This window comes from Callospermophilus lateralis, chromosome 2 (genome assembly GCF_048772815.1).
Source record: "Callospermophilus lateralis isolate mCalLat2 chromosome 2, mCalLat2.hap1, whole genome shotgun sequence".
NCBI lineage: Eukaryota > Metazoa > Chordata > Mammalia > Rodentia > Sciuridae > Callospermophilus > Callospermophilus lateralis.
The window spans coordinates 201,683,229-201,709,518 of NC_135306.1; the positions used below are offsets into that span (position 1 = coordinate 201,683,229).

The 26,290-nt window shown below is 44.4% G+C and overlaps 1 protein-coding gene across 1 annotated transcript; it reads left to right on the plus strand.

Annotated features, from left to right (window-relative positions):
• The first annotated feature begins 931 nt into the window (after positions 1–931).
• Asrgl1 (asparaginase and isoaspartyl peptidase 1) lies at positions 932–25,022 on the plus strand. The gene is made up of 7 exons (XM_076847329.2): positions 932–1,074; positions 1,643–1,843; positions 12,086–12,228; positions 13,168–13,325; positions 21,118–21,239; positions 23,122–23,232; positions 23,654–25,022. The coding sequence occupies exons 2-7, from the start codon at positions 1,654–1,656 to the stop codon at positions 23,857–23,859; spliced, it is 930 nt and encodes a 309-aa protein (XP_076703444.2). The 5' UTR covers positions 932–1,074; positions 1,643–1,653; the 3' UTR covers positions 23,860–25,022.
• Positions 25,023–26,290: the final 1,268 nt, after the last annotated feature.

Sequence of the window (26,290 nt, forward strand, 5' to 3'; positions counted from 1 at the left end):
ACAGTTCTGGACAAAACATTTCTAAAACCGCCAACAGGTCTATGAGCAGAGCTGAGTATAAACTAATCCAAAAGTTAAGGCAACAAAGATGCAATATGAAACTACTCCTGGGCCATCTGGAGGTCCAAGGGCAGAGTCAAAGAGTTTTCAAGCAAAATCAACCTTCAGGTCCCATTACCTAGGCAGGTTATCTTTATAACCCTTAGAGGTGTTATCTACAGCAAAACTAGTGGGAAACTAACAATGGATCGCCCAGCTGCGGTGGTGAGTGCCTGTAATCCCAGCAGCTCGTGAGGCTGACACAGGAAGGTCGCGAGTTCAAAGCCAGCCTCAGCAAAGGCAAGGCGCTTAGCAATTCAGTGAGGAGCTTAGGAATTCAGTGAGACCGTCTCTAAATAAAATAGAAAAGGGGCTGGGGATGTGGCTCAGTGGTCGAGTGCCCCTGAGTTCAATATATGGCACCAAAAAAAAAAAAAAAAAAAGGAAAGAAAGAAAGAAAAGGAAGAGCGAGTGAAGCTAGAGGCTTTACTTGGTAAGAAGTAAGCTGGGGTTTTAAGACTCTCGGTGCCCGCCACCCACGGAACCTGACCAATCAAAGAGGTTTTTGCCATTTATCCTTCTGTTCTTTATAGTAGATTTAAAAAAAGAGACAATGAAAGGGACGAGGATTTCATTGAAAACGATAATCAGCCAGCTTCGTACTCGGAGCGTCGCTTTTAGATATGCAATTACAAAATCTGGGCCAGCAACCCGGCCACCCGCCCCCAGCCTATCGGGAGGAGTGTGCCCGTTTGCAACTAGAGGGTGGAAGGCCAGAGACGCCGGGTTCCGAGAGGCGCACAGCGCGGACACAGCGGGGCGCTGACCCGGGAAAGGTGCCGGACGCGGCGCCTCGGGCGGGGCGGGGCGGGTGACGGTAACCCCGCGGCGCCGGCCCCGCCCTCGTGCGCAGGCGCGGAGCCGTTGCCCGCGGAGCGGTTGCGGGCCGAGCGGTTTGCGGAGCCGGCCTGGGAGGGCTGCGATCGGCGGCTCCACCTGCGTGACACCCCCGCGCCCGCCTCCGCGGCGCCCTCGGTAAGTCAGTCCGCCGCCCTGCGGGAGCAGCAGCCCAAGGTGCAGGGCTGGTGGACGACATGGACAGAAATGACCTTTCCTGAAGGTGGGAAGCTCTCTGCTTCGGTGCTGCGGGTCCGAGGCTTGGACGCCGAGGAGGTTCGGTGCTCAGACGGCCCCGACCCCTCGGTGGGAATAGGAAGGGGCCACACGCCCCCGGGGAAACCGAGGCCCGACGAGGGCACGCGAGCAGACCCCGAGCGCTCTTCCCGGAGGGCGACCAGACTTGAGACCGGGACTGGGGTTGTTGGGAGGGAAATGAGGCCCACTGCAGCTGGTATGGCTGGGGCGCAGGCTTGGGTCCCGAACTCCCGACATGGGTACCCCAGGCCCGGGGCGGCGGGGAATTCTGAAGGTCAGGGGTCGCCTTGGGCTTTAGGTACAAAGGTCAGACCGAGTCCCCCTCTGCGCCACCGTCTCAGGAAGTTGCCTCCCGAAGGGAAAACTTGGACTTGGCCTCTCCGCGGTCTCCAGCGGAGACCTTGCCCGTGCAGTTTTGGAATGACGCTTGCCTCTTCCTGACGCCTAGGCTCGGTCAAGATGAATCCCGTCGTCTTGGTCCACGGTGGCGGAGCCAGCAGCATCTCCCAGGACCGGAAAGAGCGAGTGCGCCAGGGCATCTCGAAAGCAGCGACGGGGGGCTACAAGGTCCTCCAGGAGGGAGGGAGCGCAGTCGATGCTGTGGAAGAAGCAGTGACCATCCTGGAGAACGATCCCGAGTTCAACGCAGGTAAATTGCGCCTCAGCCAGTGAACAATACGCCAATCAGATCAAGCTCCTACCCCAAAACATACTTGAAGAGTCTAAGATGTTGTCTTTGGGGGTTTTGTTTGGTATGGCGGGTTGAATGAACCCAGGGGCGCTTTACCACTGAGCTACATCCCCAGCCCCTTTTACTTTTTATTTTGAGACATGGTCTGACAAAGTTGCTGAGACTGAGGCTGTCCTTGAACTTGGGCTTCCACCGCCTCAACCTCCCCATTCACAAGGATTACAGGCAGGCCCATCGGTGCCCAGTTCTAATTGGCTTCATAATGAAATAATATGGTAAGGGGAAAAGCAGTATTTTTCTTTTCACCTGTTGATCACCTTGTTTTGGGAGGGGGTCGGAAATTTTGAATCCACTAATTCACCCTTCATTTAACCAGTTTCTGAGAATTCATATACCAAAAGGCCTTTTATTACGTTGGAGGGGGGCCTTGAGGGAACAAACTTTACATATCATAAACTGTACCCTTTTCAAGTTTGAAAAAAGGTATACACCTGTATGACCGCTGCCACACCCAAGATTTAAAACACTTCTATCCCAGGCTGTGCTATTATAACAGAATAAGAAATGTGTATTTGGTCATCTCCACCCTTTCAGGAACACAGCACTTGAAACCCTTGTAATTCCTGAGCACCATGAGAGTGCTGGGAGATGTGTACAGGGGAGTGAATCAGGGACACTCCACTGAGCCATATCCCCACCCCTATTTTGTATTTTATTTAAAGACAGGGTCTCCCTGAGTTGCTTAGTGCCTCACCCATTGCTGAGGCTGGCTTTGAACTCTCGATTTTCCTGCCTAAGCCTACCAAGCCACTGGGACTACAGGTGTGCGCCACCATGTACCAAAGATTGAACCCAGGGGCACTTAACCATTAAGCCACATTCCCAGCCCATTTATATATTTATTTATTTATTTTAGATAGAGTCTCACTAAGTTGTTTAGGGCCTAATTATGTTGCTAATTGCTAAAGCTGGCTTTGAACTTGAAGTCCTCCTGCCTCAGTCTACCAAGCCACTGAGATTACAGGCATGTGCCACCATGCCCAGAGTTAGGAGAATCTTTTATTCTAATATTTGATCTTTGACCCCAGCTACTAACACAAAGTACCCATCTCTTGTAATTTCCTGGGTGATAGGAACAGCTTTTGTCCTAATGAGGTGACTTTGGGGGGGTTCTGAATAGAGGCTGGTCAGTATACAAACCAAGCCATAATTAGGTTGAATTTTACAGCCCTCCACCCCCATCCCCTTGGAAAGGGAGAGGAGCCAGAAACAGTTTATAATCCATCATGACTACATGATGAAGCCTTCCATAAAAATCCCAGAACTCCAGGTTTGGGGAAACTTTCTAGTTAGTGAACACACCCATGTACCAGGAGGGTAGTAAACACCAACTCCACAGGGTCAGAAGCCCCTGTGCCCAGGAGCTTTCCAGACTTGACCCTGTGTATTTTTGTTACTGGGGTTTTAGAACAAAGGCTCTGTTCCAGGGGTCCCTGTAGGTTCTGCCACTCATCCCAAGAGGCCAATATAAGAGATTGTCAGGGGCAAAGAAAGGAAAGAAATTTTATCAGTGTAGTTATACTAGGAAGACAAGGGACTATGTCTTCAACCTGTTGCGGGGGGGGGTGCAGTACTGACATGAATTTAGGTTTAAATGGAGAAAGATGTGGAGGGGGCAAGAGGTGTGCATAATTAAGCATCTTGGTCAAACTGCTCTCTGGTTGATAGTTATCTCAGTTGTGGTTCTTCCGGGTGGCTCCATAGAAGTCATCCTATGAAGGGACAACCCCATTCCCACCATTGGGTAATATATCTGTGAGGCTCCCCTGATCCTGGAATCCAAGGTAACTGAAGATTTAGAGCAATGACTGGAAACTTCTAGGCATTGCTGCAACTGGTCTGGGATAGGATATTGTAAAAAGCTGTTATTTGAATCTTGAAAATATTTTAGTTACTCTCCTCTTGATGCCTCCTACCTTGAAGGGGGATAAAGAGGATAAAGGGGGATAAAGAGGTAAATTCAAGGCTAATCAACTTTTTATTACCGGTTTTCAGACATATACTCCTTAAATGCCTATGTGCAGAGTTGAGCAGGAATTTTATATAAAGTTCAAGGTGATAAAGGAGACAGATACAGAATGAAGGCAGAGATGCCAAGCTTTATTTGCTTTTAGTTATTCAGTGGGCATCTACAGGCTGAAGAGAAGAGTAACCACTAAATCCTTGTTACATTTTTCATCTGGCTGTTCATCTGTGTCCCTTATCCTATCCTTTACTCACATTCTAAACCAGTAAACATAAGTATTCCCCTGAGTCTAATGAGTGTCCTAGGGAATTAATGAAACTGAAGAAAGAGGTTGCTGGGCATGGTGGCACACGCCTGTAATCCCAGCAACTCAGGAAGCTGAGACAGGAGGATCACAAGTTCAAAGCCGCCTCAGCAAAAGCGAGGCCCTAAGCAACTCGGTGAAACCTGTCTCTAAATAAAATACAAAATAACACTAGGGATATGGCTCAGTGGCGCCTCTGAGTTCAATCCCCAGAACCCCGCCCCCCCCCCCAAAAAAAATGGGGCGAGTTGCAGAAACCCATCAAAACCTTCCATTTATAGCCAAGTGAGGCAGAAATTTTGGGTAATCTACCTGTAATTGGCTTCTGAAGTAGGAGGCAGTATAACCTGTGGGATCTGACTCTAGCTCTGTGTAGATGGTGTCAGAAGTAAATTGAGTTATAGGACATCAACTGCAGATGAATTGATGTGCCAGGGAAAGAAACCCACACATCTGATGTCAGAAGTGAGGTACTGAGAGCTAAGGAACCCTAAAATTCCTTCACACCACTTTGCAGTTATTCCCTTCTTCATCCCTAGCAGCAGTCCAGATGCGCTTCTGTCACCATAGATTAGCTTACATTTCCTAAAATTGCATATAAATGCAATCATACAGAGTATGATGCTTTTGTTTGGCTTCTTTGACTCAAATCTGCTCATTTTTTAGAATAATAATCATCATAGCTAATATATGATGTACTATATACCATAGTCTAAGAAATTTGCACAATTAGCTCATTAAATGTGGACTGTAGCTTGGTGAACAAGGTATAATTATTATGCCCATTTCTCAGTTGAGAACACTAAGGCACAAAAAAAATGACTAACTTGCTGCAAGACATTTGCTTCCTCTTTATTCTAAAAGAGAAACCTAAGATCTCATGATTAAAATACTTCTTGGAATTACACCACCCACCCAACATGGTTCAGCAAATATTGACTGAGTATTTGTGCTATCTCCTTGACTCTGCTGATCACTCACCAACTCTTAAAAACCTTTCGCAGGGGCTGGGGTTGTGGCTCAGTGGCAGAGCACTTGCCTCGCACATGTGAGGCACTGGGTTTGATCCTCAGCACCACATAAAAATGAATAAAGAAAATAAAGATATTGCATCCGTCTATAACTAAAAAATATTAAAAAAAAAAAAAAACCTTTCGCAAGTCTGCCTGACCACAGAATGAGACGTGACAGTGCACTTTTATGGCTGTTTGTTGAACCAGAGTTTACCAGCGGGGGACCAAGCAGCCAGCATGGGAAGCAGCCAGCTTTGTCAGTGGGAGACCCGTAAACCAAATGCCTCTCAGCAGTCAGGACCTCCTGGCTGACAAACCCCCACTTGTTTTTAGAGGACCTTGATTTGAAGCAGATTCTGGTCCCCTATTATCCTATTAGCTAACAGGATCCCTCATCCTCATTCCTGGGGAAGTTCGGATTAGGAAACCCAGGAGCCAGCTCTCCTTTCTTGACTACTTTCTGGGTACCTTCCTCTAGTGTCCAGATGTCTGCTGTTCAGCCCTTTGAGGGAGATGAGTAGAGCTTTAAAAAAGGAAATGAAAGATCTGGGGGGATAGATGGGCTCTAACAGTTCGCTGTCTCTCTTGGCTGTTTTTCCGTTTGCTTTTACAGACAGATTCAAGCAGCCTCTACCATCATCCCCTGGAATATCTATTTGGGAACTTCATACAAAAAGCTGACTCCCAGCAGTTATTGGGTCCTGAGATGATAACTAGCACTCACGACAACTTATCTGAGTGTCAGTGAAAATGCTGTGTTTCCATTCCTGTTTTAATACGGATTTTACTTTCTGTTTACTGCTTGTTCCAGTATTTGAAGTCGTTTATTTGATACTAATGGAATACAAATTGAACTTTGAGATTTAACTGCCAGAATTTCTTTTTTTTTTTTTTTTCCTTTTTCCTTTTTTCCAAGCTGGGGTATCACTATGTTGCCCAGATTGGCCTCAAAATCCTGAGCTCAAGTGATCTTCCCACCTCAGTCTCCTAAGTCACTGGGACTAAAGGCACCACCACACCCATCTTAGAAATATTGTTTAAAGTCTTTTTTATTTTTTAGTTGTACACGGACACAATATCCTTATTTTATTTTTATGTGGTGCTGAGGATCGAACGCAGAGCCCTGCATGTGCTAGGTGAGGGCTCTACCGCTGAGCCACAACCCCAGCCCATGACTTTATTTTTATGTATTTTTATGTGGTGCTGAGGAGCAAACCCAGTGCCTCACACCTGCTAGGCAAGTGCTTTACCACTGAGCTACAGCCCCAGCCCCTCTGTAAATTCAGTTTTACAAGTTGTCAAAGAGTCTTTGAGGTAACAGGATTGTTTTTATAACTCTAAATTCCTCATAGCTATCTATAATTATTTATTGCATTTTTAACTCCTTTACATCTAAATGGCAAAAGTCTGTTGTGGGGTCTAGGAATTGTTTGTGGTTTTTCTGTTGTTTGTTGTTTGTTTCTTTGTTTTGAAGTCTCCCGTGTGGTTCTAAGATGCAACCAGGTTTAGGATCCACTAGCCTAGTACTATACAATTTTAATGGTTGGGTATTTAATATAATTTATATTACAATAAAATTCCCTTTTTAGCATGTAGGTCAATGACTGTGATAAATACATATGGAGGTGTAGCCCCTGCTACAATCAAAAAATAAAATGGTTCTCTCCCTCTCCACATCCTTTGGGTCCACACCTCCATCCACTTCTGGCCCTTGGCAACAACTAATCTGTTTTCTATCCCTGTAGTTTTGTCTTTTCCAGAATGTCATACATGGATTCCTGCAGTCTGTAGCCTTTGGAGTCTGAATTGTCACCCAACAGTGCATGAGAATGTCCACATAGATCTGGATATCCCCAAGTGTATCCTTGAGGTGGAGAAGCGTTCTGATGTATAGGTGCCCCACTCATTTAGCCATTTACCAGCTGGGGGACTTGTTCCACTTGGGATCATTATAAACCTGTACACAGGTTTTTTGGGTAAACACAAAACCTAGGTATTTTGTGTGAACACCTAGGAGTGTATGGCAAGTATGTATTTAACTTTATTAGAAACTGCCAGACTTTTCCAATGCAACTGCCATTTTCCATTCCCACCAGCAATAGATGAAAGTTCCAGTTGCTCAGAATCTTCACCAGCTCTGGGTTTCAACGGTATTTTTTAAAGTTTAGCCATCTTAATAGGGGCATGGAGGAATCTCACTGTGGTGGTAATTAGCATTCCCCAAAATAGCAGATGATATTGAACATCTTTTCATGTGTTTTTTTTCCCCAACCACATTTCTTCTTTCATTTAGTCTCTATTCAAATCCTTTGTCAATTTTATTGTTTTTTTTTTCCTTATTATTGAGTTTTAAATGTTCTTTATATAATTTGGTGTAAACCTTAGACACGTGATCTCTAGATATTTTCACCTAGTCTGTGGCTTATCATTTCTGTCTATTAACAGTGTCTTTGAAAATGCAGAAGTTCTCAATTTCATAGAAGTCCAATTTATTCATTTTTATTGTTAATGGATCATACTCTTCATGTCGTAGCATAAATATTTACCTAACTCAGGGTTACAAACATTTTCTCTAATGTAGTCTTCTAGAAATTTTAAGTCTCTGATCTGTTTGGGATACATTTTTGCTTATGGTACAAGGTATATATCAAGGTATATGGTACAAGGTATATATATATATATATATATATATATATATATATATATATATTGCATAATTATTCAAGCATCAATTGTTGAAAAGGCCTATAGGAAGAATAAATTGGTTTTCTTCTCTTCACTCACAAAATACTCCTAGTAGCCTGATAGATGGAAGTTTTTTTGTTTTTATTTTTGTTTTTGTTTTTTCATACCAACTAATTCTCTAATAATTCTCTAGACACCAACTGGGTGTCCTTCAGTTCAATTATGACTCTAAGTAGACCCCACAGATTAAGGACTCACTTTCACAAGACTTCCCTCTAATTTCAGATGCCAGTCACAATTAGTGGGTCCCAGGTTGCTTATTTCTGTCTAACTTGGCTACATATCAGGGGCTCCCTGTTCCCCTCCTTAGGCTCGTATATTTCTAGGAAGGCTTACAAAATCCAGGGAAACACTTGTACTTGCTTATTTATTATAAGGAAGATGATAAAGGATACAAATCATAAGCCAGATGACGTGGCAATGTCTAATCCTTTCTGACATTATCTACCAGGGGTAGAGTCAGGTCACTCAGGTTAAGGGCTTAGTTCTACAAGCTGTCCCCCATTTACCTTCCAGGACAGGTCACAAAACTCACACATTTACTGGCTTATTATATTAATATAATAAAGGATGTGCACATGAAGAAATGTACGGGTCAAGGTTATAGGAAGGGTGCAGAGTTTCCATGCCCTCTTTAAGCTTGCTGCCCTCCTGGCACCTCCATGAGTTCAGCAACCCCAGACCTCTCCAAACCCATCCTTAGGAGTTTTTATGGAGGCTTCATTTTATAGGTGTGATTGATTGCTTAAACCACAGCCATTGGTTATCAACTCAACTTTTAGTCTGTTCCTCCCCCAGAGGTTAGGGCAGTGCCCTTTAACCACATGGTTAGTTCCTCTGGCAGCCAGCCCCCTATCCTGACACTATCTGGGAGCTCCTAGCCACCAGCCATCTCCTTAGCACACAAAAGACAATTCCTACTCTCTGTCTTCCAAGAATATTAGCAGCTGTGGCCAGGAAACTGGAATGGTTAACTAAATGCTTATCACTATCTCCATCCTCCCTAACCCCTCTGTAAGTCACTCATCTGTTTCGCGTCTTTATAACTTTATTACTTTCAGAATGCACAGTAAAGGGAATCATGTGACTTTTTGGAAATTTTCCCCCCACTCAACATAAGCCTTGGATCCATCTAACATGTATTCCTTTATAGTGCTAAGTAGCATTGTCTGGTACAGATGTACTGCAGTTTATTTAAACATTCACCTGGTAAAGGATATTTTAGTTGTCTCCAGTTTGGGGGAGGGGACTATGCCAGTAAAGCTGCTAAGAAGGTATGTGAACAGACTTTAGTGTGAAAATGAGTTTCTGTACCTCTAGGATAAATGCCCAGGAATAGGGTTGCCAGGACATAGAGTTGGGTAAAGTTTTTATCCACTCTGCCTATGTCTGTCTTTTGATTAACCCATCTAGAATATTTGCATTTTATATAATTATATGTGACAACTTAAATCTCCTATCGCATTTTAGTGTTGTTTGCCCTGTTTCTCAGTTTTCTCTTCTGGCCTGCCTTTGAGTTACTTGAATGTTTTTTAGAATCCCATTTTGTTTTACGTGTAGTGTTTTTGAGTATCTGTCTTTGATTTCTTAGGTATTTGCTCTGGATATTTGTTATATATACACCTGGCACCGTGCAGTGGCGGTGGCCTCCTTGACACAGGAAGGAGGGAGACTTCATTACTGCTGGGCTGTGGCAGGAGGACAGGCTTCTCACAAGGCCGCTGCAACTCTGCCCTGCCTAAGAGAGTGAGAACTACAGATTTTTGTATATCAATTTTTTATTTAGTCCATTTGGGCTTCTATTACAAAATACCACAGAGTAGATGTCTTATGGAAAACAGAAATGTCTTACAGTTTCTGGTAGCTGAGAAGTTCAAGAGCAAAGTGCCAGCAGAAGAGGTGTCTGGGGAGGGCCTGCCTCCTCATAGACAGGCGTCTTCTCATTCCAACCTCACGTGTTGGAAGAGCCCCCTTTATAAGGGCACTAATCCCATTCATGAGGGCTTCACCCTCATGAAGTAATTACCTTTCAAGGACCCACCTCCTAATACCATCACCTTAGGGGTAAAGGTTTCAACATTTGAATATAGGGCCACATAATAGCAACTTCTAATTCTGTGACCTTGGTAAATCTATTTATACTAGTAGCATTGGGAGATTCTGTTAATTGTTCACACAGTTATGTCATCTACAGTTGGAGACAGTTTTGTGTCTTCCTTTCCAATCTTTATGCCTTTGATTTCTTTTTATTTTGGGGGGGGTCTTATTCCATTAGTAAACCCATTCAGTATTGTGTTCGATAGAGCTAATAAAGGCAGTGGGGGGAAAAGCACCCAGTCTCTGACCATTAAGTGTATGTAGTTCCAGGTTGAAGCAGTTCCCTTACTAGTTTGCTAAGATTTCTTTTCATCATGTTTGCATGTCACATTTTGTCATATGAGTTTTCTTTATCTATTGAGATATGTTTTTGCTCTTGTCTTATGTGGTGACTACAGATTGATTTTTTTTAATGTTAAACCAGGCTTGCATATACCTGAGATTAACACCGCTTTGTCATGATGTAGAATCTTTTTCTTTATATTGCTATATTTGATTTTTAAAGTATTTTTAGTTGTCAATAGGACTTCATTTTATTGATTCATATGTGGTGCTGAGAATTGAACCCAGTGCCTCACACATACTAGGTAAGCGCTCTACACTGACCACAACCCCAGTCCCACTGCTTTTGATTTTTTAGCATTTTTTTTTTTAGCTTGTGTCTTATAATATAGGGTAAAATATTCTTCAGATTTCCATGCTTTTAACCTACTTGTGTCTTTAAAATTAAAGTAGATTTCTACAGATAGCATATTTTTTATACAGTTTGATAATAGGCATATTATAAATAGCAGGATATTTCATTCTATGCCCAAAGGACAACTTGTGCTGCTTTAGTAATTAATGTAACTAATTTTAAGAAATTAATCTTTCTTAGATTATCAGTCTTGCAAAATTTTCTAGTGTAATACTCTCCTGTAACCCTAAAATAATTGCTTCTGTAAAGGTGGGTTTCATGTAACAACCCATGAAGGCTCTAGGAGTGGTGGAAAGATGGGAGCTGCCTCGGCAGAAGGAAGCAGACCTGGATCTAATGGACATTCAACATGGGGAAAATTGCTTTGCCGGTTTCCTCACCTGTTCAGTTTGCACACAATCGAAGCAGCCAGTGTTCTTGCCTTCCTACAAGGCCAAGCCAGGGGCTGTTCTGACTGAGTGCTTAAGGTGCCTTTCTGCCTCACTGCAGCCTGCAAGGATGGCCCGGGTGGGTGTTCTTCCCTCATTTTACAAATGAGAAGATGGAGGAACCACAGGGTTAAGAGATTTGCAGGCACCCTGCAGGCAGCGGGAGTTGGAGAAAGGGAGACGGTGATGAGGGCTGAGGTGTGTGCATGGAAGCCCCGAACTTGAGTGAAGTGGATCCAGAGAGGAGCTGGAGAGGACCGGGAGGAATGGCCAGATCAGGAATGGCTTCACACTCTATTTGTAGGTTGTAGGATGCTGTCCTAGTCCATTTCTTATGGCTATAACAGAAGATCTGAGGTAGAGCTGGGGATGTAGCTCGGTTGACAGGAGAACACTGGCCTGGTGTGCACAGGGCTCTGGGTTTGAATCCAGATACCACAAAAGGAAAGGGAGGGAGGAAGGGGAGGGGAGGAAAAGTGGGGGGTAGTTAGCTCACAGTTCTGGGACTCAGGAGCTTGGTACCACCATCTGCCCAGGGCTAGTGGGGGTCTCATGGCAGATGGCATCACATATCTGGAGAGCAAGTAAGGAACCAGTGAGGGGACAGGAATACTACTGTGTCCTAGCGTGATGGCACACTCCAGTAATTCCAGTCACTCAGGGCCAGGAGGATTGCAAGTTCAAGGCCAGACTGGATCACTTAGTGAAAATCAAATAAAAAGTAAAAAGGGCTCAAGACAGATTTCAGGGTTCAATCCCCAATACCAAAAAAAAAAAAAAAAATCCCCTTCCTCTGGCAGTGGAATAGAGATGGATTGAAATGGATAAATTACAGGAAAACCTGGATTCTTCTCTAAATTCTTAATTTTTGCTTTTCAACTTGGCTGTAGGTTGTGGGTCTGTCTTGAACACAGAAGGTGACATTGAAATGGATGCCAGTATCATGGACGGCAAAGACCTGTCCACAGGAGCAGTGTCTGCAGTGCGCAATATAGCGAATCCCGTCAAACTTGCGCGGCTTGTTATGGAAAAGGTACAAGTGCTTGGAGCGCCGTGTTCCCGCCGAGTGTCCACCCCAGGGCCTCAGTAACAAACAGAGGCCTGACTGAGGGGAAGTACTTGAGATCACTGTTCTAAAAATATGTACAGAAAGAGAAACAGCAGCATCTGAGCTCTCAAATCAGACACAACTCCAACTTTTCTGGGTGATGTCACCTGACTAGTAATCAGTTGACCAGTGATGAATTTGTCATCTTTCTGTATCTTTTTTTTTTTTTCTTTTTTGTACCGAGGATTGAACCCAGGGGTGCTTAACCACCAAGCCACCATCTCCAGCCCTGTGGGGTTTTTACTTAGAGATAGGGTCTTGTCTGTTGCCTAGGGCCTCACTAAGTTGCTGAGGCTGGCTTGAACTTTCGATCCTCCTGCCTCAGCCTCCAAGCCTCTGAGATTACAGACGTACAGCCCTGTGACTGGCTCTTCTTCAGGCCTCTTTCAACATCTATAACTCAGCACACACAAATTGAAAAGACCAGCTATTTAGGAGCATGTGTTAAATACAAACATGTTAAGTTTTCTAAATTTAAGATCATATGTAAGTCACATCTTTTTTTCTGCATTCAGAAAAGCCAGTCAATGAAATTTGCATTTTGAGCCTTTGTACCCAAAGAGAAACAATTATTTCCACATAGTTGGTATAGGTAAGAAGATTAGAGGGGCTGAGGACCTGGCTCAAGTGGTAGCACGCTCGCCTGGCATGCATGCGGCCCAGGTTCGATCCTCAGCACCACATACAAAGATGTTGTGTCCGCCGAAAACTAAAAAATAATTGAAAAATTCTCTCTCTCTCTCTCTCTCTCTCTCTCTCTCTCTCTCTCAAAAAAAAAAAAAAAAAAAAAAAAGAAGAAGAAGAAGAAGAAGAAGATTAGAGATTTCTAAAAATTAACCATTTTTCCTTTTCTTGCTGGCTCAGACACCTCATTGCTTTCTGACGGGTGAAGGTGCGGGCAAATTTGCAGCAGAGATGGGGATTCCAGAGGTTGCCACAGAAGAACTGATAACAGAGAGAAGCAAGAAGCAACTGGAAAAAGAGAAGCATGGGAATGGTGCCCAGAGATCAGACTATCCAAAGTAAGTCTCACCTGCCGCCCATCCTTCTGGGAGTTATTAACTATCTACATTTCTTAAATGATTCAAACCAAATACCGGAAAAGCTACTCTTGTTATTCTCAAATTTAATTTCACTTATTACTCCTGTGAGCCAGGCTAGCAGAGTTCCTTTCCTGGCATGATTTAGGAGAGAATGATTTGCATTAGGGTGTCATTTACCCAGATGCTTCTCCCTTCCCTGACTGGGTACCAGGGGTCGAACCTAGGAGTGCTTACTCTCTGAGCCACATCCCCAGCCCTATTTTGTATTTTATTTTGAGACAGGGTCTCACTGAGCTGCTTAGCTCCTCACCTTTGCTGAGGCTGGCTTTGAACTCGGGATCCTCCTCTCCCAGCCTCCTGAGCTGCTGAGATTACAGGCATGTGCCACCGTGCCCTACAAAAATCCTCTTATTTAAAGCAATTTTGAAAATAAAACGTGAAGATGGCATGGGAAGTCATAATGGACTCACTTTAGTGACTCTGCCTAGTTCTTACTTGGAACCACCTAGGGAACTTTTTCGGAATATTCATGCTTAAGCCCCTCCCTAAAGAATCAGATCTGCAGTGATGAGGCCAGGCAGGTGCCAGATGGAAAAGTGTCCCAGAGAATTCTGGTTAAGAATCCGATTTACCGGGGCTGGGGTTGTGGCTCAGCGGTAGGGCGCTCGCCTAGCATGCACAAGGTCCTGGGTTCAATCCTCAGCACCACGTAAAAATAAAAATAAATAAAATAAACGTTAAAAAAAAAAAAAAAAAGAATCCGATTTACCAGGCTGGCCATGTGCTGGGAACTGGTGGCAACCTCAGGAGCATGCTAGTGTGTCAGTGGGCTAGTGGAGGAAGGGGGTCGCTTGATAAATGATTCATGTTTATATCCAAAGATGTTGCCACGTTGCATCCCAAGACTCTGGAACTCTGCATCTCCACCAGCCAGTGCTGCTCTTAGATGTAAGCAAGCAGGGCTCCTGCCTGGGGCCCGGCACTTTAAAAGGGTTTCACGCCATGAATACACCTTTGTCGCTCAGTACTGGCACCACACAACCCATAACCCTCCTCCTCCCTCCTCATCTGCTCCTGTGACTAACTCCATTCAGCTACCAGGGGAAGGCTGCGCCACCTCCCTTGCTCTGCGTCTCGGAAGCAGAGGCCACCTGAGTCCAAATTTGTGGGTTGTGTCACTGCCAACATCAGAGATGGATACTGCTCTGGAATGTGGGAAGACTGGAACAGCAGGACTCAGGTAAGAGAAAAAGCAAATTAATGAAAAGTTGTCACAAAGTATTGATTTCCTCTAGTGCCAAGCATCCAGTATCTCGGCTCTGCTGTTTCTGCTTAAAGTTCTGAAGGTATTGAATTAGTAGCATATGCACAGAGTTAAATTTGTGTGCATGTCTGACTTGAAGAGCAGTAGAAACATAATGAGAGCCACTTACATCACTTTTAAAAATAAAAGGAAACAGGTGAAATTAATAATATATTTTATTTAACACAGTATATTATATTACCATCCAAAATATTTCCATTTCATCTGGTAATCACTATAAAAATTATGTATGAGCTATCTAATACTCTTTTTTCATACTAAATCTTTAAAAATCTTACATGTGTTTTATGCCTGTGGAGCACCTCAGTGCAGCCTAGGTAGCTACATGTGGCTAGCAGTCATCAGCGGCCACCTGTAGCTGGCGGTGACCACAGTAAACAGCACAGCTCCAGAGTCAGCTGCCCAAGGGGCCAACTAAATAGACCTTGAATATAGAATTTTGAGTGTTTCTGTTTTATTTAATAAGAGATAATTAAAACATTTAGTTAATTTCAAAAATGTAACATTAAAATTCTCAGCTCTTAAGTGATTTTGACATTATTTATTTATAACCCACGTTTTGATTGTAGTATTAATAGACAATTTTTCTATATTTTACAAAAAACTGACTTGAAAATTAAGTCTTTAAATTACTTTTTATAGTTTTCAACTTCTTTAGATTCCCGCTTCATTTTTTTTATGAAAATATATTCTAATTTTTGAATACTTTGGATATAACTTTGTTTTACTTTTTAATCCCTAGATTATTGATTGAAATTGAGTATAAGTCAAGATTTTGATAGAAAAAGAATGAATACTAAAATGGATCTCACAACAGGAAAAAAAGTGAAAGAAAAAAAAGAAGTAAAAAAATTCTTCAAAGAAGAGTCTGCTTCCACTTTAAAAACTGGAATCCAGGGGCTTGGGGATGTGGCTCAAGCGGTAGCGCTCACCTGGCATGCGTGCAGCCTGGTTCGATTCTCAGCACCACATACAAACAAAGATGTTGTGTCCGCCGAAAACTAAAAAAAAAATAAATATCAAAATTCTCTCTCTCTCTCTCTCTCTCTCAAAAAAAAAAAAAAAAAGAAAGAAAGAAAGAAAAGAAAAGAAAGAAAAAAAATGGAATCCATAAAGCAAGCAATCTCCTTCCAGGATGAGCCACGTGAAGTTCACAACAGGATATCACCAATTCTTTGTTAAGTGAAGATTGCGTTTCTTATCCAAATAGTGGAAATCAGTAAGAAGTTTATTCTCGTGGAATCCACAACTTGAACAGATCAAGTGAAATCCCTGAAGCTCGATATTCTTCATTGAAGTATTGAATTTCTGGCCACAAAGAATCACACACAAAAAAAGCACAGGGATTGGGAGGAAGAGGCTGAACACACAGTGGACAGTTGGTGACACCAGGAAAATATAGCGCTGGAAACGTGACCTGCTGTCCTGGAGAGGACAACATGTGTGTCCAGGATTTAGTCAAGCCTCATGGTTCAAGACACCACCAGGGTTTACAGCACAACAGAAATGTTCTTGGTTTAGTAAAAATGATTTCAAAATTTGGCAAAATGCCAAACATGATTTGAAGACAGAAAATAATGAAACTGTGCTCAGTGTGTAGAATAGGGAGTTCAAATAAAGACATTAAATCTTTTTTTTTTTTTTTTTTTGAGACAGAGTTTCACTGTCCCAGGCTGGCCTCAAACTCCTGATCCTCCTGCCTCAGCCTCCAAATAGCTGGGATTACAAGCAGGCGAACTGGGGAGTGGTTTGTTGGTTGGTTGGCTGGTTTAGTGGTAGTTTTTTCGTTTTGTTCTTGGAGGTGTTTTGGTTTTGCAGTGCTAAGGTTGGAACCCAGGACCTTACACATACTAGACAAACACTCTTCCACTGAACCCAGCTAAAATGTGTTTATTAACACATTTAGAACGTACCGTGGTCAGAAGATGTGCTGGACAACTGACATCTACCAGAGGCTCATCTCGGTACTTGAAGAAGGGAAACAAGTCTAAAGCAATCTGTGTTTCACTGGCTTTACGTCAGCTTCTTAAAATATGGTTTTAAATGAAGAAGTGGGTGGGGAAACTTTGCTGTAGGCGTTAAGTTAAAAGACTGTTGAAGGCAAGCCTGTGATAATGGTGATGACAGATCTGACCGGGTTGGTAATGGAAGCAGGAAGCTTGGCCGAGTCCACTAGGTTCTGTGTCTGTGCAGCTGTGTTGGATATGTGACCTCAGCTGTGCCAATGGCAGGGTGCTGTGGAACACAGAGGGATCCTCTAGATATGCCCAAAGGGGGAGCCTCTTGACTGAATTCATGTCTGTCCCTATAACAAAGACAATGTAGGGGACACCTGCTGAATGCTGCCAACGTAACTCAACTGAATTTAGATGGGAAGAGCTAAGCAGAACCACAGAAGGTGTCCAAAGAGTAAGGCATGGGCCTCCGCAGAAGGTGAAGGGGATTTTTAATTTGTGCTCTCTGTAAGTGCTTGAATACACCATGGGCTGTGTTTGTTTAATTCATACTGGAGAGTGAACCCTCGGATGCTTTACCACTGAGTTACATCCTCAGCCCTTTTTCGTTTTTTATTTTGAGACGAGTCTCACTAGTTGCTGAGGCTGGCTTTGAGCTTGTGATCCTCTTGCGTCAGCCTCCTGAGTCACTGGGATCACAGGCATGTAACACCACACCGGGCTTACACTATTGTCTTCTAATAATAAGCTTTAAAAGAAAGAAGATCTGAGTTGGCCTATTTCTCCTTTAAAAGAATTACAGATATTCTTTGCCTAATTCAAGGAAGAACTTATGTACAAAAGTCCCCAAACCAGTTTCTGCAGACACTATTTTTAATCGGTGTGGTCTCATTTGAAGAGAGAGCTATGAACAAAATTGAAGAAAATGCTTCTATCTCTGGTTTTCTTTATAATATACAAGCCTTGAAATTTAAAAGAAGGATTTATTTGCATGGAAATAGATATCACTTAAGAGATGATGAGATGACAATAATAAATGGTTGTGATTTATACGACCAGATTAAAGTCTGTAATATCTTCTGTGATGATAATTTATCATGTATAGATCCATGCAGTGTTTTTGCATGATGATGTAAAAATCAGGATTCATTTCCAAACCTAAGTATGCTTTAAGAACTACATTGGGCAATTCCATATTTATCCGAAGTAAGGCATCTCCAGATTAAAATTGCTTAAAAATGTACTAAGAATACATCGACTCCAAAAAGGTCCTATTTTTCATTTTTTGTCAGTAGAATTCAATAATGTGTGAAAATGTTGAGTGTGAGAACATGACAAGTGACCCCTGAAACAAAGACAAGAAAAATGGATTGTTTGGAGGAAGTGCATAACCATTGTGAATCCTGCTGCCATCCCCAGCTAATCCAATGGTGCAAGTGTGCACAATATTAATTATAATAATAATTAAATCACATCATCGTTAGTAGTATGTGAACTTTCAGTTAAATGAAAACGTAGCTTTATAATACTTTTCAAGATCAGACAGCATGGAGATTCCTAAAGAAATCTAAAATAGAACCAGCATGTGACCCCACAACCCGACTGTGTCATACACCCCAGGGAGATGAAATCAGCTCGGCCTAAGACTTCTGCACTCCCGCCTTCGTTGCAGCATCATTCTCAATAGCCAAGATGTGGACGTGTCCGTAACGAATGAATGGATCAAGAAATTGTGGGATGGGGTGTGTGTGTAAGTAATGGAATATTAAAAAGAATTGGGCTGGGATGTAGCTCAGTGGCAAAGCATCTGCCTTGCATTTGCAAAGCCCTGGGTTTGACCACCGCCTCCCCGCCCCCCGCCCCAGTTCCAAAAAAGACAAAAAAAAGAACCCCACCAACAAGGGGATCCTGCCGTTTGCAACCACATGGATGGACCTTCAGGACATCAGGCTAAATGACTGAAATCAGACAAAGAAAGAAAAACACGGCATGATCTCAGCTGTGTGCGGCATCTGAAATAAATAATCAAATACATAGAAAAGAATAATAATTCCTAGGGACTGGGAGAGGGTGGGATGAGGGAAATGGGGGAAGTGGGTCCAAGGGTACAAAGTAACAGTTACGTAGCATGAATAAGTCTAGAGACCCGACACACAATGTGCAGACGGTCATTAATAATATTATCTACTGGAAGTTCACCAAGAGTGGATCTTAGGCACTCTTACCACACACAAAAAGATAAATAATTTTGATTGACTATAATAATAATTCATTATATCAAAATATACAGTATACCTTTATTTTATGCATATATATTATTTTCATATATGTATATGTGTGTATATATATGTGTGTGTGTGTGTGTGTATGAAAATATTTTCAAGATAGTTTACCATGGTAAGAAGGTAGAGAATATTCATAAATTCTGAATACTGACCATATATGCTGTGTGGGCCTCTGACTCCATATGTGCTCCTGCCCTGTCCCTTGCAAACGTTGGGAGCCAGCCCACCACTGGCAATGCCTGAGGGCACCTCTTTACTTACGTACTTTTACTTTCTTTATGGCATTTTTTACCATATAAAAGATTTTTTTTTTGTAATATGTCTACCTTTTTTTATAGTTCACAAAACTAAAACTCAGAAAGCATTTCCCACTTGAGACACACAGCCCCCTAGATTGAGGTCTTTGGCCATCCGCAAGTAGTCTTTGAGGTGACGGAACCGGGGACTCCTCCTGAGTAGATGCCTTGCAGGCAGGCAGTGTGGGGCTGTGGTCCAGCCTCTCCAGGTGACCACTTAACCCCCCAGCCTGGGTCCAAGACAGAGTTTTTATTTCTCAGCCCTACCACGCTCCTCCATACACACACCAACAGCAAAACAAAAAACCCTACTCCTAATGATCTACACTGCAATACATGCCTTTTCACTTGTGAGGCCAAACGCCTTCAGACTCTTTCAAGATTTCTCTTCCTCACATCCTGTCCACCTGCAAACTCTTTTATCAGGGCTGCCTTCAAAATGTCCAGCCTCTCATCACCCCTTCCACCAAAACTGCCCTAACAAACCAGTGCCGCCTCACACCTCCTCCCTGTCTGTTGTTGGTCTTGACTCTCAATCAACTGCACACCACAGCCAGAGTGATTCTTTGCAGAGGAGCACGTACACAAGCACACACCAGTCACGCGTCTGCACCTTGATGGATTTTCACAGAATACACACACCCACATAATCAGCTGCCAGATCAGAAAACAGGATGTTGCCAGAAGCCCCACCTCCTGCCCCTTCCTGCCTTCCCCTCCCCCAGGTAGCGGCTGGCCAACTTCTAGCACAGTGGATGATGGTGTGTTGCCTGTCGTTAGCTTGGATTGAGTGGAACCACACAGTGTGTACTTGGGAGTCTGCCTTCCTCCCCACTGGGGTATGGTATTCCATGAGTATCCCACGGTTATCTACTCACCCTGAGGTGGGGAGGGGGATTTGTGTCTTCTGTTTGGGGTCATTACAAACAGCGCTGCTGGGAACATCTGTGTGCTCTTTCTGGGTGATCATGTGTCCATGTTTCTGCTGGACAGATTGGCGGTGTGTAATTGCTGTGTCATGGAGCGCCTTTATGATCAGCCTTAGCAGATGTTGCAAAGTGAGATTTCAAAAGAGTCCGGCCAGTGTACACCTGTGGCCTTACTGAATGAATGATGATTGGGGTTCCTGTACATTTTTTGTTAGTGCTTCATATTGTGCTTTTGAATTTTAACGGTCCCGGTGGGTGGGTGCAGCGATAAGAATGATTATTTTTAAAATTCAACTCAGATAGCGACACTTCTTGGCTTAAACTCCCCTATCCCCTATCTCACATTTGCTGCTGTGACTCAGCGCCTCGGACCTGATGGTATTCCAGGATGGTTTACTGTGGAATCTGGGTGGATGCACGGGTGTTAAAATACATTTTCAACCATCTCATCGGAAAATTCATTATAGAATGTCAGGAGGGAAATCAACTTACTCGATCCTCACAACAACCCCATAAAATAGGTACCTGGCAGCTCCACCGTACCTGGGAGGTGGCCACCCTGGAGCTACCAACTCACGGCTTCCGTTTCTTTCCGTTCTTGGTGGCCGCTTCAAAATCTCTTGGGGGGGATCCAAGGGAATCTCATGCATGCCCAAGTTTGAGATGCAGTCATATTTATAAATCTGTTATATTTATTCCCATTTTGTTCATGGGGACAGTGAGACACAGGGAATAAAACCTAAGCCACACAGCGAGATAATGGTGGTGCCGGACTGGATGTCCTCCTAGAGTACAGAGCTAGAGAACGTCTGGAAGTCCGCCTGTGACTGACATGTGGGATAAGAAACAAAGGAGAGTGTTGGCATGGAAGGTGTCCCCACACTGTCAGCATGTCATGTGGGAATTCAGTGGCTGTAAGCCACACTGGTGCTTGTGGGAGCGTTTCTCATCTTCAAACTGTCACTCTTTTTGTTTTTGGCAGAAACTCAGCGGGCACTGTGGGTGCCGTGGCCTTGGACTCCAAAGGAAACGTGGCTTATGCCACCTCGACAGGGGGTATCGTTAATAAGATGGTCGGCCGAGTTGGGGACTCACCATGTGTAGGTGGGTCTGAGGGACGGCTCCTGCCTCTGCCCCTTTCCCTTCCTGTCACCAGGTCCCCTTTGTTCTCTGTTCTCTCCTTTTCTTGTTTCATTTCCTCCTCTCAATGACAGCTTCAGAATTGGGGGCTGGAAGGGTTGTTTGGGGCACTGCTTTGAGAGGGTGTTTTCATCCAGTGGGCACTCTGTTCCCTGGATTACATTTTTGGGATGCCTTGGGGAAGGAAACAGAGATGGACAATGCAGTAAATGCTTAAAATGCCCCGGGCTTTTCACCCTGTAGGCTGCCTGTCTTCTCTTTAGCCCCGGTTCAGAATCTGCCGACTTGCCTGCAGAGGGTTAAGCACCCAAAACCTCTTCCCAGGCGTGGGCTCACATTAATGATATAAGAGAGCTGGGAACTTCTGTTTGCAGATATTAGAATTAAGTGGCACAAATTTGACACACTTCTACAGAAATATTTCAGATTGAAGTGTTCTTTACATTAACACTAACGCAGGTCCTCTCTTTTCCAGGACGTGTGATTGGCAGGGTCGGGGGTTTGTATATGTTTCATCCCGTGCAGACTTTCAGAGTTTTCTTGTGAGGATTCTGATTGAAGTTTCAGGAACAGCTAAATTGTTTCAACAGCTTGTACTTTGGGTGGAAAGCTAACCCTGCCCTCCCTTTTTTAATGTGTTGCTTTAGTCTTTGGTAGTAATCTGTACTCTTGACAACGCTTGACATCCTTTGTACCGTCATGAACTTGGAGGAGACCCTGGAAGCCTCTTTAAAGAGATGATGTCTAATTACCCCAGAGATATGAAATAATCTTTTCTCCTTAGCAAAAAAAAAAAAAAAAAAAAATCCTCCCAAAATGTCTGGTTGGTTGTGCCGTTTGCCTGCAGCTGGGTTCAGCCCAGGCTCGGCAGATCAGGTCCCAGAAACTGAATTCAAATTCATTTCGTTGCGATGGTGACGTCTTGAGAGAGAGAAGGTGTCGCCCAAAGTCCTTGTCTTGGTTCTGACCCCCACGTGCGCTCGACCTGGCCTTTCTGATGAGCATTCCCTTGGGACACCCCAGCCGGCCCCAGAGGACTCTGGGTGGACACTGGGCACACTGCAGAGTTCTCCCAGGTGTTGTCATCTTGAGAAGGGGGAGGTGTCTTTGCAGTCCTGCTGCCCAGGCCAGGACCACTCTTGGCACCACCCTGGTCTTTTGTGGTCTTAGGAGAAGTGAAGTAAAGACTTGGCTGCCTCAGCCATCTGGACACCATGGGGTCTGTCCAGTTCCTCCCACAGCAAAAGCTTAAAGAAAAGCCACCTCCCTTCGCTAGAGTTTACAGTCCCTACCCTGTTCCAGCTCCTTCCAGAACCAGGGGTCACCTGCCTCTGAAAACCCTGGGGACCATGACATTCCAGAGCCCTTTCCCCCCATGCCCCATCAATAGCGAAGGCAAAAATCAATATAATGCTCCTGAGAGACAGGGGAGAGTAAAGGCTAACTGTGCCCATACTGTGGGACTCTCAGGCCAGTGGCTGTGTGTGAACAAGTTCAGGAATGGAGAGGAGACCACAAAGTCACTTCCGTGTGGGGTGTGGGAAGGAGACCGGGAGGGGCAGGATCACTGAGCAGGGTCTGGATATGCTTTGAGGCAGAGGAGATGCTGGCCTGGTGTAGCTGCTCTGTGAGGTCACCCCTGCCTCCCTCCCCAGGGTTCCATCCTCCTGGATTCCAGTGCATTGACACAGTGCATCCTGGTCCAGTGGCTCCTGGCTACGAACCTGGCCTTTGCCTACTCTTCAGCACTCTGAGGTTTAGCCTTACGCAGCACACGCCTAGGTGATGTGTATTTGTGCTTCCTGACCATTGCTGCTCAGTTAGAACCAATCACTTTTTTGAGCAGGATCTGGAGGTTACGCTGACAATAACATCGGAGCCATTTCCACGACTGGGCATGGGGAGAGCATCCTAAAGGTGAATCTAGCCAGACTCACTCTCTTCCACATGGAACAAGGTATGTGGAACAAAGGACAAGTTCATAGTTTGTGAAGACAAGTACAGGAGTTAGGTGATCAATAGATGGAGAAGTATGGGGAGCCCTCTCTTATTGGCTGCAGATGTTTCTTTCAGGTAGTTTCCACTATTTGACTCCTCCCCACCTTCTAGTTGGATCTGGACTAGGAGAGCACTTAGAATACTCTTTTCTCTGCATCTCAGGAGATGGGGGCTGCAGAGGCATCCAGCCTGGGTGGGACAGGGAGGGCAGCTCTGCTTAGCTGATGCAGCAGCTCTGTCTCAGCAAGAGGTGAGGATCCTCATTTTAGGCATGCAGATAGAAATCATTAACTCACTTTGGCTTCTCATACTGCAAAGGATATCACCATCTGATTCCTTTCAGTAACCTGTATTGTTTCTCAACTTTCCTTTGTTCTCAGGAAAGACCGTGGAAGAGGCCGCGGACCTGTCGTTGGGTTATATGAAGTCAAAGATCAAAGGTTTGGGTGGCCTCATCTTGATCAGCAAAACAGGAGACTGGGTGGCAAAGTGGACCTCTACCTCCATGCCCTGGGCAGCCGCCAAGGACAACAAGCTGCACATTGGCCTTGACCTTGGTGACACCATGATCACAGACCTGCCCTAAAACCCTGAAATTTGTATTCTAGGTGATAACTTGGAGGTAAAATTCATCTGCCTGCTGGGGAGATGCCACTTAATCAATTAGATTCAGAAATGGAAAAATTATGCAATCTGTCCCTCATTTTGTTGCCTTGATCAATAAGTATCTGAATGTTTGGTTGAGGGTGTGGTTCCAAAGCAATGAGAGAAATGCCCATATTAATATCCAAATAAGGGGCCGGGGTTGTGGCTCAGTGGCAGAACATTTGCCTCGCACATGTGAGGCAGTGGGTTCGATTCTCAGGACCACATAAAAAAATAAAGATATTGTGTCCATCTATTAAAAAAATATGTCCAAATAAGACCAGTGAAGATGACAGTCTCTAGGGAGCAGTCTCCATTGTGTAAGGTTAAAAAGAAGAGAGGATACCTTGGCCCAGTGGAACTGCCTCAGAGCAGAGGGAGCCTTTGGGGATTGGGAGACCCAAAGCTTGCAGGTGAAGGACCAGAAAGGGACCAGTCCAGTGAAGGTGCCTAAGTGAGGTGGGAGAAGCTGCAGGAACGTGACAAGGACACTTGGCGAAAGCATGAACATTCTCGAAGGGAGATGTTCTTCATCTGAGAGAGGGAAAACAGATTTTTTAAGAAAGCTCAGTTCTCCAGCTTACCAACATAGACATGTTTCCCGATGCTTGCCAAGGACCCTCTGATCACCCGTAGCTCCCCAAGCTGGAGACAAGGGGCAATAATGGAAACTTGGGGTGGGGGGTGCTTTGAGTCTTAAGGGTTTTCTTGGTTCAGCTAGTATTCTCCCACAAGCCAGCCCCTACCTGCCACAGGCCCCCGTCCCCACACAGGGAGTAACAGGGCTCCCAGCCTCTCCAACAGCAGGGAGTGGCCGATCAGTGGAGAAATGACACCATGATAGTATTACTGAGGACACAGACTCTCTAGAGCTTTGGGACCCCCCGGAATGTACTGAAAGGGCATTGTTCAGTGTGTTCAGCATGATAAAGTCATTTCCTTGGTGAGGAATATCCCCGTCCTCTCATTGCACTGGAAATGGTCTTTCTCCTGTGACATATCTGCTCAGTTTTTTAGTCTGCCAGGGCTTACCTTCTCTCTGGAAAGTCGTTGCTTAACTCTAAATTCCATGTGCCACTAATAAAATGTGTTTTGAAAGAATAACAGTGTGGTTAGGAGTCACTGTTGACCAAGACCAGACGCATGCAAGCTCTCTCCGGGTCTCAGTGCAGGCAGCTGACCAGGCAGCATACTTTTGAAGTGAGGATGGCTTGCGGGTGTGATAACACATCCTGTCTTCACAGAGCGTAATGTGTTTTTTGGAAGAGTCAAACTTTTTCTGAATGAATTAAAGAGAAGAAATAAAAACCACCATTTGCAAATAGCAACAGGCCATCTTCCTACAGTTTGGCAGTATTCATCCCAGAAAGACTCAGAGTTCTAGCTTCTGATCTAAGACCCTCCCTGGGCTCCCATCTGCTGCTCTGAACTAAAGACAAAGAGACCAACTGCATCTGGAGTCAGAAATGAGCTCGAAGCCTGTTTCCACCCACTACCTGGGTGATCCTGGGCACGTCAACTTCCAGATTTTTCATCTATAAAATGTTACCATGAAGATCAAATTAAAGAAAAACTGCTTGGTATTCTATCTTAAGGATCCTAAGGGCAAATATGTAGAAACTACGCCCGGCCCAGGAAGAAGGTTGTATGTTCATAGACCTAAAAAACACCTTTAGAAGTATTGTGTTAGAAGGAGAATTCGCTTTCTAGGACTGCCGCAAGAAATGTCCATCGACTGGCTTGACCAACAGGAAAGAATTTTCTCAGTTCTAGACGTTAGAAGTCCAAGATCAAGGTATCAGTAGATTTGGTTTCTCTCCTTGACTGGGAGATGCCTGTCTTCTCCCTGTGTCCTCTCGTGGCCTTTTCTCTGGGCATGCACAGGCCTCTTCTTGCAAGACACCAGTCAGATTAGGTACCATCCCATCAGTCTCATTGAAAGGCCCCATCTCCAAATACAGTCCTTTTCTGAGGTCATGGGGATTAGAGCTGCAACATGTGACTTGGGAAGATGACAGAATGCAGCCCGTGACAGCCCGCAGCGCAGGATGGTGTTCAGGATTAGAAAAGCAAGAGACCCTTTGGAGAATAAAATAATCACTAAGTACCTAAGAAAAAGGGGGAGAGGGCTAGGCAGGCCACAGTGAAAGAGCTGTCTGTCATTTCTCCCATTCACAAGGGACCCTAGTTAAACACTGCCACGGGCTTGGCTTGTGGCCACTTGACCAGTTGCCATAGAGAATCGTCCGCCCGTTCTCAGCCACAGTGTATCTTTTTGCCCTCAGACCTTGGTTTGGCCAAAAAACACTAGTCTGGAAATTCCGTAAGGGGAGACCACAAATGGTGGTGACTTTTGCCCCACGCCACCAGTG